The sequence below is a fragment of the Bos indicus x Bos taurus genome, chromosome 7 (assembly GCF_003369695.1).
Source record: "Bos indicus x Bos taurus breed Angus x Brahman F1 hybrid chromosome 7, Bos_hybrid_MaternalHap_v2.0, whole genome shotgun sequence".
NCBI classification, from domain to species: Eukaryota; Metazoa; Chordata; class Mammalia; order Artiodactyla; family Bovidae; genus Bos; species Bos indicus x Bos taurus.
In genome coordinates this window covers 100,689,779-100,705,380 of record NC_040082.1, presented here as the reverse complement: position 1 = coordinate 100,705,380, position 15,602 = coordinate 100,689,779, and the positions used below count along the sequence as shown (strand labels likewise).

At 38.5% G+C, this 15,602-nt stretch overlaps 1 protein-coding gene and 1 pseudogene across 1 annotated transcript; both read right to left on the bottom strand.

Annotated features, from left to right (window-relative positions):
* Window positions 1-1,346: 1,346 nt before the first annotated feature.
* Window positions 1,347-2,300, bottom strand: LOC113896422 (annotated as a pseudogene).
* An 11,014-nt stretch (window positions 2,301-13,314) lies between these two features.
* On the bottom strand, window positions 13,315-14,244 carry LOC113896652 (olfactory receptor 7A17-like). Its single transcript, XM_027548869.1, has one exon. The coding sequence runs from the start codon at window positions 14,242-14,244 to the stop codon at window positions 13,315-13,317; it is 930 nt and encodes a 309-aa protein (XP_027404670.1).
* Window positions 14,245-15,602: the final 1,358 nt, after the last annotated feature.

Sequence of the window (15,602 nt, the reverse complement as noted above, 5' to 3'; positions counted from 1 at the left end):
AGACACAACTGCGTGACTGAACTGAACTGAACTGATGACTATATTAGACAGTAAAGAGATAAGCATGAATATGTAACATATGACATAAAAACACAACATGTGGGGTATAGGAGCATAAAAATGTAAATATTTAAAATATGTTTGAACTTAAATGACTATCATCTTATTCAAGTAGATATAATTATGAGTGAAGAAATATGAAATCATGGTAAACACAAACCCAAAAACCTATAGGAGATTAACAAAAATAAAACAGGAAGGAACCCAAGTATACCATTAAATAAACTCATCAAATCACAACAGGAGAAACAAAAAGAAGAAATGAACAGAGAACAAGTATGAAAACAACTGAAAAACACGGAATAAAATAGCAATAAGTACATAGCTATCAATATTTACGTACCAATGCACTAAACGTTCCAATAAAAAAACATAGTGTGGCTGGTTGGAAAAAAGTCCTTCAGTAAGCTGCCTACAAAATCTCACTTCAGGGCTAAAGACACAAACAGACTGAAAGTGAAGGGATGGAAAAGATAGTTAATGCAAATGCAAACAACAAGAATGCAGGGGTAGCTCTACTCATGTAAGACATAATAGAGTTTAAAACAAAGGCTATAACAAAAGACAGAGAAGGACATTCTGTAATGATGAAGGGATGGTTACAAGATGAGGATATTACAGTTGTTAGCATACACATACCTAATATAGGGGCACCTATATATTTAAAGCAAATACTAACAGACATGAAGGGAGAAACTGGCAATAATACAATAATAGCAGAGAATTTTAACACTCAATTCCACCAATGGGAAGATCATCCAGATAGAAAATCAATAAGGTATCAGTGGGCCTAAATGACACAATAGGCCAATTGAACTAAATTGCTATCTAGAGGAAATTCTATCCAATGGAGATGAAATGATCTCCAGGATAGATCACATACAAGGTCACAAAACACCCTCAATTAATTTAAGAGAACAGAAATTGCATCAAGCATTTTCTTTGACCATAATTGTATGAAACTAGAAAACTACAGAAAACAAACTAAAAAAAGCTAGGTATGGACCAGGTTTTTGATCACAGCTTCAGGATGAATGGACCCTGCTTACCCCTTGTTTTCAGAATTTTAGTCTCTAGAACTGTGAGGCAATAAATTTCTGTTATTTAAGCCAACTGATTCATGGTACTTTGCATAACAGCCCCAGAAAAATAATACACCATCTTTAAATATAGTCAAAGTCAAGGCACAGTAAGATATAGTGATTACAGAACTAGAAAAATTAAGCTAATGTTTAGATATATCCAAGATTGTGAAAAATGCCAACCAATGGTTTGACCCTTGCTACTTATGAGAGTCCTACAACAATCCCATCATTAAAAGATGGTACCCTGCTGAGGAGTCTCCCTAGGGTCCCCTTCATGTCTCTGATCCTCAGACTGTAGATGAAGGGGTTCAGCATGGGGGTGACCACAGTGTACATCACTGAGGCCACCAGAATTGTCCTAGAGGATGAAGTGACTGCAGAACTGAGGTAGACCCCTAGGCTTGTGCTATAGAACAAAGAAATCACAAAAAGGTGAGATCCACAGGTGTAAAAAGCTTTATACTTGCCCCTGGCTGATGAAATTCTCAGGATGGAGGAGAAAATCAGAGAGTAAGAAAAGAAGATCCAAAAGAGAGGAAAAACACCTAGAACAATAGCCCCAAAATACACCACTACGTTATTGATGAGGGTGTCAGAACAGGTGAGCTTCAGGACTTCAAGAAGATCACAAAAAAAGTGTGGGATCTTCATGTTCGTGCAGAAGGGCAGCCTCAAGACAGTCAAAGTCTCAAGCAGGGAGCTTGTGACACTGAGGCACTAGGAACCCAGAGTCAGCGTCCCGCAGACCCAGGGGTTAATGATGACCATATAGTGCAGAGGGTGACAGATGGCCACAAAGCGGTCATAGGCCATCACACTCAGGATTAAAATGTCCAGGCATCCAAACACAAAGAAAAAAAATATCTGGATGATGCAACCTTCATAAGTGATAACTTTTCTCTGTGTCTGGACGTTCCATAGCATCTTTGGGATGGTGGTGGAGGTGAAACCAATGTCTGCAAATGACAGGTTGGAGAGAAAGAAGTACATGGGGGTGTGGAGGTGGGGGTCTGAGATGATGGCCAGGATGATGCCCAGGTTCCCAGCAAACGTGACCACATACAAGGACAGAAACAGCCCAAAGAAGAGAGGCTGCAGGTCTGGGTCCTCTGTGAATCCCAGGAGGAGAAAGCTTCTTGTTTGGTTTATTTCCATGTGGCTTTCGCGTTCGTTCAGAATCAGCTGAAAAGAAACACAGAATTCACTCCAGATAATAATTACTTCGAATGACAGAAATATCCTTAGTCCAAACCCAGGGAGACGTCATTCATTTGGAGCCAAAAATTTGATCTATTTGGTAACAAATTGTGGTTGCCATTGCTACTTGGAAAATCTGTTCCTAGGTTCAGTAGCTCTCTCTGAATAAAAAGTATTTGGTAGAAATAAGGGGAGATAAGATCAATAATTGTACCATAAGTTGAAAAATTATAAATAAGAATATACTATGGAGAGAATTAGGATTTAAAAAATAATCTATTTGACTGATAAAAATTAATGTATTTAATCTATAAATTCCTAAGTGTAAATCATAGAAAGATTAATACATGAATTTAGAAAAAGGCATAGGATATTAAAGGTTCATAAAATAAAATGTAAAAAGGCAATAAGTGTTAAACAAAAATTCTTTCTACTATTGCTCTATGAGGGATACTTTCTTCATTGCTAGAATTTATGTCTCTTCACAAAAGATTAAGAAGGAAAAATTCCATCATGTGGAAATAAAAATAAAATTTCAAAACTTGCTATGAGAGGACAGTTGACCTGCTTCTCTGGCCTTGAGAAATTAAATCAGCATACAAATATTTTATAATTAGACACATACTTATACAAACCCAAGGGGAAATGACCTATAACAAGGTACACTAAATTGTGGACAGGAATCACCTTTGAGTGGCAACAAAAGTCTAGATTTTTAGATTCATTTTATCCTACTATTTCTTTCAAAAATAGTCACACAGGTAATCTATCTCAAGAGTGAAAAACATTTTAAAATTTGAAGATGCATTTAAGTTTTACAAAACAAAGCTAACTAAAGCAGAAAATTAAGCTAAAAGCAGAGCTAATAAATGAAGAAGAAAAATTTTACAACCAAGAAATAAATTCCCATGCTAATTCTTTGACAAAAGTCAAATAGAGAAAATCAGGTGCTTAATGAAAGCAATAAAAAGAAAGAGAAGGAACAGAAATGCCTAAAATTAGGAAAGAGAAAAATGGACACATATAGAAGAAAATATTTTACTTTGCAAGAATATATTACAAATTGAAAATCTCTAAGAAGTAAATTTATTGATTGGTTAATTCAGCATGTAGGAAACAGATCAATCATTAGAACATCAAAACTTACCTTCAAAATTACCATGGAAATATGTGAGAGAAACATGAAAAGAATTCCCCTTTAAGTATTGAAGAAGAAAAGAAAGTTTACAATCACAAATACTATCTACTAACACCCTTGAGATCTGAAATTATTGTTTGAAGATTATAGATTTGTTTCTGATAATGAATTGAAAGCTGAAAACCTTTTTCACTGAATATAATTTTAATACGGCAGTTGATATAACACAAATTTCTAAAAACCAATAGCTATGTTAATGTGACATTCAATTGCAGATGCTGATATATTGTAATGTTTTACAAAAATCATTTCTATCTAGTTCCAAAACATTATCATCATTATGGAAATCTCTGTACTTACTACCTGTGTAACTTTTCTGTAAATCTCAAATTATTCAAAAATGAAAATTGGCAGAAAAAAATGATTGTGAAAGAAAAAAAATAGCATTCATAATTACAGTTAAATCTCTTAAAAACAGATTACAATCATTTCAAATAGTAACAAAAATAGAAATCTGGAACAGGAACTGGAAACCACAAACATACAATAAATGAGAATTATAAATTTATTATATAAGCTAAAAATTATTGAGGATTACCAAATGTCGAGCACCTGTGCTATGTTTAATAGCCTTAGCTCTTTTTATCATCATCACAATTGGTGTGTGTCTGCTAAGTCACTTCAGTCATGTCTGATTCTTTGTGATCCCATGGACTGTAGGCCACCAGGCTTCTCTGTCCATGGGATTATCCCTGTAGGAATAATGGAACTGGTTGGCATTTCCTCCCCTAGGGGATCTTCTCAACCCAGGGATCAAAACCACCGACTCCTGTGGCTCCTGCATTGCTGGTGGATTCTTTGCTGCTAAGTCATCGGGGATGCCCTGTATTGAGGTATGCTGCTGCTAAGTAACTTCAGTCGTGTCCGACTCTGTGTGACCCCATAGACGGCAGCCCACCAGGCTCCCCTGTCCCTGGGATTCTCCAGGCAAGCACACTGGAGGGAGTTGCCATTTCCTTCTCCAATGCATAAAAGTGAAAAGTGAAAGTGAAGTTATTCAGTCGTGTCCGACTCTTAGCGACCCCATGGACTGCAGCCTACCAGCCTCCTCCACCCATGGGGTTTTCCAGGCAAGAGTACTGGAGTGGGGTGCCATTGTCTTTTCTGGTATTGAGGTATAGTTAACAAATAACATTATATTAGTTTCAGGTGTATAGCATAATGATTTGATATGTGTATGTACTGCAAACTGATGACCATAATAATATAATTAACAACTATTTCCATACATAATTATGACATTTTTTTCTTGTGATAAGAACTTCTAAGATCTAGTCTCATAGGAACTTCCAAATATACTATTCAGTATTATTAACTATAGTCACCATGCTGTACATTATAGTCCCATGATTCATTTTACAACTGGAAATCTGTATCTTTTGACCTCCTTAACCCATTCCACCCACTGTCTCAGGCAGACACTGAACTTCACTACTTTTTTAAAAGAATGAATATGTGTTTACAGTAATGCAGTGATAATGATTAATATGTATAGATGATCACAGAGTGTTAGGGACAATTTAGGAACTTAAAAGGCATTATCTCCTGGGCTTTCCTGGTGGCTCTGTGGTAAAGGATCTGCCTGCCAGTGGAGGAGACACATGTTCGATCTCTGATTGGGGAAGATCCCAGATGCTAAGGTGCAATTAAACCCCTGTGCCACAATTCCTGAGCCTGTGCTCTAGAGCCCTGGAGCCTCAGGCACTGAAGCCTGAGTGCCCTAAAGCCTATGCTCCATAACAAGAGAAGTCACAGCAGTGAGAAGCTGTGCACCATGCCTAGACAGTAGCCCACACAAGCTGTAGCTAAAGAAAGGCCCTTGCAGCAGTGGACCTAACACAGCCAAAAATAAACAAATACAAATTTAAAAAATGCATTTTATCCTTTAACTTAATCATCTTAATGTTATGAAGTGGATAGTACCATGATCCCCATTTTACAAAATTTAAAACTGAGAGCCAGAATCATTAACTAACTTAATGTGAGAAGATGTATAAACATATTTGCAAGTGTTAACTATACGGAATCCCAGGGAATGTTTCTTTTTTGAATGAATGAATGAAATTTGATAGATGAAAGAATGAAGGTGCATCTTTGATAGAGGAGAATATAGGAACCTGTAACGGCTCCTTAAAAATGTCTAAGATAGCTGGATAAGAACCTCTGGAGACATTTTGGCAGCCGAGACATCAGTTCCCACTAGAATGGTGAGATGTTTGAAAGGTTGTTGTTGAATCACGCAAATACACCGGGATTCTTGGCCCCCGGAGGAGAAGAATTCAGTCCGGGGCCAGAAACGAGGATTGATCAATCAGAGCTTTTGTATAATAAAGTTTTATTAAAGTATAAAGGAGATAGAGAAAGCTTCTGACATAGGCATCAGAAGGGGGCAGAAAGAGTACCCCCCTGCTAGTCTTCAGCTGGATGTTATATAGTCACTAGCAGTCTGTTAATGAAAGAAAGGAATGTCTTAAAATTCAGAATGGCACCAGGCCCCTCACCCATAAGATGCATTTTGGGATAATCTTGGCACCAAATGGTTTATCCTGGGCCATAAAATGATTAACTTGAATCTTGAAGAAGGGCAGACCACCATACAAATAGTTTCATTTACATAGATTAGGGGAACAATATCTGAGTATAACATACTGGTTTGTCAAGTAGGTTCTGGGCCAAGAGGCGGAACCGACTTGGAGACAAAGTTTGGGGTAAAGGCATAGTACATTAGCATAGCTTAAGACAAACATTTCCATAAGAAAAAGGCATTGGTTATCTCTAGGCTCAAGAATAGCTAACTTCAGGCATAACCAGGTGTCATTATGGCAACACAGTATTTTAAGAGAAACCTCCCTTAAATTTGTATAGAGAAGGAAAAAATATTGCTAGTTTGTTTCCTCCTGCCGCTTAAGAGAGATAAAAATGTCTGACACTTGCAGGCTATTTCCTCCATTTGGAGACCCCTGGCCTTCCTGCCTGTTACCCTCTCATTTTCATCGACTCCAGTCTCCAGATCCTGGTCTACAAAGACTGTGAAAAGTTTGTCCTTTCTTCCTCCTTGAGAATTCCAGACCCCTCTCTCCTTGGGGACTCCTAGATTTCCTATCAACCTGCCTAGGAAATGACTCTCTCATGTTCTCAGAATTGGGTTTCAGAAGAGAGGAGGATGCTGAAAGAGATTGAAAGAGACTCAAGTTTATTTTTGTGTATGGTGTTAGAGTGTTCTAGTTTCATTCTTTTACAAGTGGCTTGACCAGATTTCCCAGCACCGCTTGTTAAAGAGATTGTCTTTAATCCATTGTATATTCTTGCCTCATTTGTCAAAGATAAGGTGTCCATATGTGTGTGGATTTATCTCTGGGATTTCTATTTTGTTCCATTGATCTATATCTCTGTCTTTGTTCCAGTACCATACTGTCTTGATGACTGTGGCTTTGTAGTAGAGCCTGAAGTCAGGTAGGTTGATTCCTCCAGTTCCATTCTTCTTTCTCAAGATCGCTTTGGCTATTCGAGGTTTTCTGTATTTCCATACAAATTGTGAAATTATTTGTTCTAGCTCTGTGAAGAATACTGTTGGTAGCTTGATAGGGATTGCATTAAATCTATAAATTGCTTTGGGTAGTATACTCATTTTCACTATATTGATTCTTCCAATTCATGAACATGGTATATTTCTCCATCCATTAGTGTCCTCTTTGATTTCTTAATGGATAAGAAAGCTGTGGTATATATACACAATGGAGTATTACTCAGTCATTAAAAAGAATACATTTGAATCAGTTCTAATGAGGTGGATGAAACTGGAGCCTATTATACAGAGTGAAGTAAGCCAGAAAGAAAAACACCAATACAGTATACTAACGCATATATATATATATATATATATATATATATATATATATGGAATTTAGAAAGATGGTAACAATAACCCTGTGTACGAGACAGCAAAAGAGACACTGATGTATAGAACAGTCTTCTGGACTCTGTTGCAGAGGGAGAGGGTGGGAAGATTTGGGAGAATGACATTGAAACATGTATAATATCATGTATGAAACGAATTGCCAGTCCAGGTTTGATGCACGATACTGGATGCTTGGGGCTAGTGCACTGGGACGACCCAGAGGGATGGTGTTGGGACGGAGGAGGGAGGAGGGTTCAGGATAGGGAACACATGTCTACCTGTGGCAGATTCATTTTGATATTTGGCAAAACTAATACAATTTGTAAAGTTTAAAAATAAAATAAAATTAAAAAAAGAAAAAATAAAGAGACCCAGGATGTGAATCGTGTAGAATGTTTTAGCAAATGGACTCTTACCATTGTGTTATCCTCATTTGTGCCACCCATGTTAATACTCTGAGAGTTATGCCTGTCTCCATACCTGTTTCCTATGGCACACCCTCAGTGGGTCTCTAGTTTCCTCAGTCCTTTCTTTCCTGGGTGATGGATGGTCAACTCAGCTCCAAGGAAGTGCAGGGAGGTGACATCAGGCATACATTCTTTGAAACGGCACCACTGAACTTCCTCCTTCCTGGGACTGTGGAGCTGTAGTGAGAGGAGAAAGGGACATATTTACCATTTCTGGGGCTTCAGAGGTTGAATTCTCACAACTTCTCATTAAGTTAATTGTTCCATGTCACTCTATTCTAGGAGAAATTTGGTTCCCATGAGTGAGGAAGCTAATACAGAAAGGAGCTTTTTTTCTGCTAGGTGTGTACCCATGGGAGCATCTTGGCTTTGAGATATGTGTACTCCTTCCCATGCACCTTAGTCATTATGCTCTTTTCTCCATATGTCTTGTCTCTAGTGTCCTTTCCCATGAGAATTTCCTCAACATTTTGGTTGAAATCTCTGACTATCAAAGACATGCTGGCAAATGGTTCAGGACCACATGAGTCCCAAGCACCTGGACTTGGAGTTGTCAACAAAGAACTGGCACATACCCAACTCCCAACAAAACCATTTCTAATGACTTCTAGTCACACTATTCAAGGTGCAATCTACAGAGGTTTCCAGGCATGCAGTGAGAGAAATATGGTAAGGTAAGAGGTGGATGTCTGGCTATATAGGCAGGACTCTGTAGATATCCATAGCTTTACAAGGTCAAAACAAGTCCATTAGACCCTCAATATTACAATCCAGAGGACAACACCATCTTTATTAATTCATAAGGTACTGTTTTTAAAGTCATAATCAACAATATCAAAGCATTTTCAAAAAATAGGAACAGGCCATCACTTAGGGTGCTTAGGTATGATCTAGCATGTCTGTTAGATTTCACTTCCTTTTCTCCATCCATGAGGGAAGTGCTGTTTTCTATTATGCTCATGGTGGATCTGAATTCCCAAGTTTTAGAACCACTGGGTACTTCCTATACTCGAAACATTTTTTCATCTAGTTTCTCCCATAATCTAGCTTCCACTTTTAATATCAACTAACTTGTACCTGTCTATGGGGTTGCACAGAGTTGGACACGACTGAAGTGACTTAGCAGCAGCAGCAGCAGCCTCATCTGATGATCATCCATTTAATTATCTTCCGATGTTTGACATGTCAACATTTCTTCCTTGAAGCTCTTTATACTTTTGATTTCAATTCCTATTCTTTCTGTCCTCCCATTTTCCCAAACATTTCTGCTTTTACAGGAAACTCTAATGTCTTAACACCCCACAAAAACACGTAAAATACTGGGGGAAATGGTCAGTATCAATTTCATGAATATGAAAAACTACTGATGGTTCAGAACAAAGAAGTGAACACTTAAGAAAAAGGCAACTGGAATCAGATTAGAAAACTTTTTGATAATTTGACTTTTTATTTCCCCAACATCCACTTCTTGGGTCAGTAGCGGTGTTGCAGATGGCACCACAGTCCCTGTGTGGATTCTTAGTGATGGAGAACAAAAAGATGTGGCTTTCTGTTTTGACCTTTCACTTGACTCCTCAAAGGATTTGCCAAATTTACTTCGAACAAGAGATTCCAAGTTACTTTGCCTAACTTGGAATTTCTCTCAAGGTGGGAAAGCAGCTCTGTGGAATGTGATTGTTGAGCACATTTAAAGACAGATGAACTACATCCTGGTGTCTGGGGCAGAAGATATGAAATGGGGCAAACAGTAGGCACACTGAAGTTTCTGGGAGGAAAGACTGGAGAGGGAGATGCTTTGGAAGTATGACTATGAAAGTATTCATATATTTAGAATTTAAAAGACCGAACAGAAAGCCTGATCAGATTTTATAAAGCCCTAATTTCTCACCTCTGACTGATAGTCAAGGCTCTGGGCAAGTAGTATGTGAAGACAAAGGTAAATAATTATTAAATGTTCAGCAGAGGATTAAAAGAAGTCCAAGTGTACACAGGCGTGCACACAAACACACACACACACACACAGCCAAACAATAAAGTTTGAGAAAGTTTATTTGGATCCAGAGTTTATGAAATCTATCATGAGTTGATCATTAAGATAACAGAACAGAGACTTTAGTGATCCCATACAGCAAAAAATATAGTCTATAAAATTTAGTTTATAAAAATCATTAAGCAAACAAACAAATACAGTCTACAATACAACAGCAATATATCTCAAGAAGGAGGTACATATCTGATTTCGGAAATTGTGACAATTTAATATTCACAATATTTAATTTTCAACAATAAGGAGGATAAATACGAAATGTGCATAGAAATGAGAAAGTATGACTCTTTCACAAGAACAAATCAAATAGTAGAATCTGAATTTGAGACTCTGGGCTTGTCAGAAAAAGGCTTAATATAAACTGTCTTAAATATTCTCTGAGAGCTAAAGAGAGCCATGTACAAAGAATTAAAAGAAACCAGGAGGATGCAACAATTTATGTATAAAGGGAGTCCCAGAAGAGTAGTTGAGGGAAAGTGGCAGAACAAATGTTTTAAAAAATAATGACTGAAAAGTTCCCAAAGTTGATGAAAGACATGAATCTATGTGTTGAGGAAGCTCAAAATATTCCAAGCAGGATAAACTTAAAGAGGTCTATCCTGAGATGTATTGTAATCAAATTGACAAAAGAGAAACACAGAGAGGATCTTGAAAGCAGCAAAAGAGAAGTGACTTCTCACAGAAGGAGTATATTAGTAAGATTAACAGTTGATTTCTAGTGGGAAGTGTGAGGCTTAGATTTAAAGTTCTGGGGGGAAAGCTCTTAACCAGCAAAACTATATCCAGCAAAACTATCCTTCAAAAATGAAGGATATTATCTATTAACAAATTAAGCCATGATACAACTTGCATGAAAAGGCAAAATATTATGAAAGTGAAGGATATTCAACACAAAGAGTGTGTATTGTATGATTCCTTGTATATAAACTGCATATAATATATAGATACATAGATCCATCCATGGAACACTTTTTCAGGGACTAGAAAAGGAAGTAATGGGGAGCAACTGTTCTTATAATGTATAAATGATTTTATGTTGAAATGATGAAAATGTTTTAGAACTTGATTGAGGTGGTAGTTGTACAATACTTTGAATGCTCTAAATGATACTGAACTGTTTGCTTAAAATGGTTAATTTTATGTGAGTTTCAACTCAAATTATTTTTTAAAGAAGGAGAAATTAAGACATTCCCAAACAAGTTGAAATTTGTTTTTGGTAGATATACCCTCTACATAATGCTTTGTGATCAACACAGTCAAAGGCTTTAAGCATGGTCAATGAAGCAGAAGTAGATGTTTTTCTGGAATTCCCTAGATACTTCTATGACCCAAGAGATGTTGGCAATTTCATCTCTGGTTCCTCTGCCTTTTCTAAATTCAGCTTGTACATCTGGAAGTTCTTGGTTCAGGTACTGTTGAAGCCTAGCTTGAAGGATTTTGAGCATTACCTTAACATGTGAAATGAGTTCAATTGTGTGGTAGTTTGAACATTGGAGAAGGCAATGGCAACCCACTCCATTACTCTTGCCTGGCAAATCCCATTGACAGAGGAGCCTGGTAGGCTGCAGTCCATGGGGTCGCTAGGAGTCAGACACGACTGAGCGACTTCACTTTCACTTTTCACTTTCATGCATTGGAGAAGGAAATGGCAGCCTACTCCAGTGTTCTTGCCTGGAGAATCCCAGGGATGGGGGAGCCTGGTGGGCTGCCATCTATGGGGTCGCACAGAGTAGGACACAATTGAAGCAACTTAGCAGCAGCAGTTTGAACAGTCTTTGGCATTGCTCTTTTTTTGGATCGGAATGCAAACTGACCTTTTCCAATCCTGTGGACATTGTTGCATTTTCCAAATTTGCTGGCATATTGAGTGCAGTACTTTGACAGCATCATATTTTAGGATTGAATCAGATATACTGTGCTTAGCTGCTCAGTTGTGTCTGACTCTTTGTGACCCCATGGACTGTAGCCCATCAGCCTCCTCTGTTCATTGGGATTCTTCAGGCAAGAATACTGGAGTGGGTTGCCATGTCCTTCTCCAGGGGATCTTCCCAACCCAGAGATTAAACCCTGGCCTCCCACCCTGCTGGCGGATTCTTTACTGTCTGAGCCACCAGGAAAGCCCCGAATCAGATGCATATGTGTTAACTGGAGCCACTAAATTAATGTTAATAAAGGAAATTGTTCTCTAAGGCAATGCACTAGGTGTTTACTTAGGATTCTGAAAGCTCTTGTCACTCAGATGGGATTTGCCCTTTCACTCTTGTCAAGGTTGGCTGCTGAATTTTTCCCCCAAAACCTCAATACCCAAGCCATTATACAACATCACCACCTCAGTTTTACCACAGGGTGTGGATTATCATGTGCCATGTCTCTAGCCTATGTTAAGAAATATTCAAAAACCTTACAATGTTTTTCAGTTCCTTGAAGGAATTGGCTAGAGACAGTGCTTTCTTCATCACACAATATGACTGTTTTATAAGAATTAGGAAGATCAATGTCCTTTTGGACAAGATCTTCCTGCTTCTATCAAGCAATTGTTTGTTTTAATGTTCTGGATATTGTCAATCTTGTGATTGCTCATTACACATGGGTTATGTAACTTTTCCATTCCCCTCTTCCCTCTTGATAGAGCCTGATTATATCTGGAAATGGTCAGATGCCCAGCAAAGATACCATATTTTCCACATCCTTTTCAATCATGGACAGTCATGGATAATATGTTAAGCTATTGGGTGAGAATATTGAAATGCTCCATAGCAGCCTTTTTCCTTTCTATCTGGAATTTGCACAAGACGATGAGACTCTTGGCCCTGACATACCTGGAAAACTATACATTATAGATGCAGGAACAGAGAGATAGAATGAACCCTGAGACATTATTCATGTTCTTCTTTTATGAGGGAGATAAATTAACCCTTAATTGTAAGTAAACAATTTACTTTTTTTCTTTTATGTAACATGACTATCCTTTCAGGAAAATAAGATGAAAGTTACTTGGGATAGTATATATTATTTGAGAAGAAATTATTCTTAAGAAATCCTTGTTGTTCTGCGAATGAAATAAAAATATCCAAATATTTCAGATCAAAACTTGGGAAAAATTTTGTTGTGAGACAAAAGATATCCTTTGTCGTGGGACAAAGGATAAAAGGGAAAACTTTATCAGACTCAGGAAGTGAATTGCAAAGTGAGTTACTTAAATTGTATAAAGAGGTGGAGACAAAGAAAGGGACACTCATGGAAATCAATAGAAGGAACAAGGTTTACTTCCACAATGTGATCAAGGAAAAGCAGTTCCTGGCTCAGGTGCTCTTTGTCCTGCAATCAAGGGCACTTCTTGAGATGCAGGAAAGCCATCCTGGTTAGAGCTGCTGTCCCATAAATGCTTTCAGAGCTCTCTTTATGTCTTTATTCCGCAGACTGTAGATGAAAGGGTTCAGCATGGGTGTGACCACAGTGTACATCACTGAGGCTGTTGCACTTGAGTGGGAGCTGTGGGTATCAGCAGAGCCAAGGTACACTCCTAGGCTCGAACAATAAAATAGGGAAACAACCAAGAGGTGAGATGCACAGGTAGAAAATGCTTTATACTTCTCCTGAGCTGATGTTATTCTATATATGGAGGAAATTATCTTAGAGTAAGAGTAAAGGATTCCAGCCAGGGGACCAATGGCCAGAAGCAGTGATGTAAAATATATTATCATGTTGTTGAGAAAGGTGTCAGAACACGCAAGTTGGATGACCTGATTGAGTTCACAGAAAAATTGGGGGATTTCTAAGTCTTCACAGAAGGTCAGATCCAAAACTATTAAACTTTGTAGCAAAGAGTTCAGGACACCCATGATCCAGGACACCAGCACCAGCACTCCACAGAGCCGGGGATTCATGATGACCGTGTAGTGCAGGGGGTGACAGATGGCCACATACCAATCATAGGCCATCACTGTCAGAAGAATGTCATCTAATCCTGCAAACAGCATGTAAAAATACATCTGGGTGATGCAGCCTTCATAGGTGATACCTTTGCTCTCTGTCTGGATGTTCCATAGCATCTTTGGGATGGTGGTGGAGGTGAAACAGATGTCTACAAAGGACAGGTTAGAGAGGAAGAAGTACATGGGGGTGTGGAGGTGGGAGTCTGAGTTGACAGCCAGGATGATGAGCAGGTTCCCACATACAGAGATCAGGTACATGGAGAGGAAAAGCCCAAATATGAGAGGCTGAAGTGCTGGTGCATCTGAGAATCCCAGAAGAAAAAATTCTGAAATTCGTGTATCATTCCATAGTTCCATGTGCTGGAGGTGACTACCAGAAAAATTTAAAAAGATTAATTTTCACATAAGCAACTTAATAACTTAGATTTAATAACTGACTTAAGAACCTAGAATTAATGCTATTTTATATTGTAGAGCCAATATATTACTTTCTGTATTTGGTGGCTTGCCTGGTCCCCATTGAGGGCATCCTTATTCCATTTTTATAGAAATTCCTTTCCCACTGTCAGCTTGATATTCAAGCATAATGTATACTACTGTTTTTGAGAATATCTTTCATGCATTTGAGGAATATATATTGACTCCAGACCATGTTCCAGGCATAGCCAGAGCATAAGTGAAGTCGCTCAGTTGTGTCCAACTCTTCGCGACCCCATGGACTGCAGCCTACCAGGCTCCTCTGCCCATAGGATTTTCCAGGCAAGAGTATTGGAGTGGGGTGCCATTGCCTTCTCTGAGCCAGAGCATAGGGATGTTTAAAAATAAGTCTTTACAATCTAAAGACTTATGGCAGTGAGAAAATATAATCAAACACAAATAATAACAATGTAACATGTCTAATAGCACAGATGCAATGAAGAAAAGGAAAGCATGTATAAAGGAAAGAGTGGATAGAATGTGTTATTTTTATTGGGACTTCAACCAAGACATGCGAATAAGGTAGCACTTTAATAGACACCTTAAAGAAGAACGAGAGAGAGAGAGGAGAGAGAGAGAGAGAGAGGGAGAGACAAGGTTACCTGAGGAATATGTGCCTGGAAGGAGGAACAGCCAGTGCAAAGGCCCTGGGGAAGAAGTGTGCTTCAGAAACTCAAGGCCCAGAATGAGCTAGTGTGTGGTGGGAAATGAATGAGCCATAGAGTGATGAGAGATGAAGTTAGAGGATGTTGAGGAGAGAGGAAACCTGCCTGCTGCTGCTCAGGCTTTAAGATACAGGGAGCCCATTGTCCACACTATGCATGTAAATCTTGCACTTTATTAATCTCATTGTAAAGGCATCCGGTGAATTGAAAATGATCCCTTTCTTAGCACTTTATTGGATGAGTTATGGTCCCTGTATTATGAGTTACTTTGGAATACACCATTCCAGGTACCCCTACTCTGAGGACTGCTCTCAGTTCAGAAAGCATGCACACACACACACAGACACACACCCTCACACAACATTCCCAGGCCTCCTAGTCAAGTTATTTCCATGTTCCTTCACTCCCTCTCACACTGTTTCACTGTTTAGCCTCCAAGTAGATACAACTCTAGCTGTCCAGATCAAATATCTTTTCTCTAGAGAATTTAGAAATGGTACCCAGAAATTCTTAAGTCTCCCATGGACAAATAGACTTGGGCTCCATAGTGGTACGTCCATTTTTCTGCTTTGT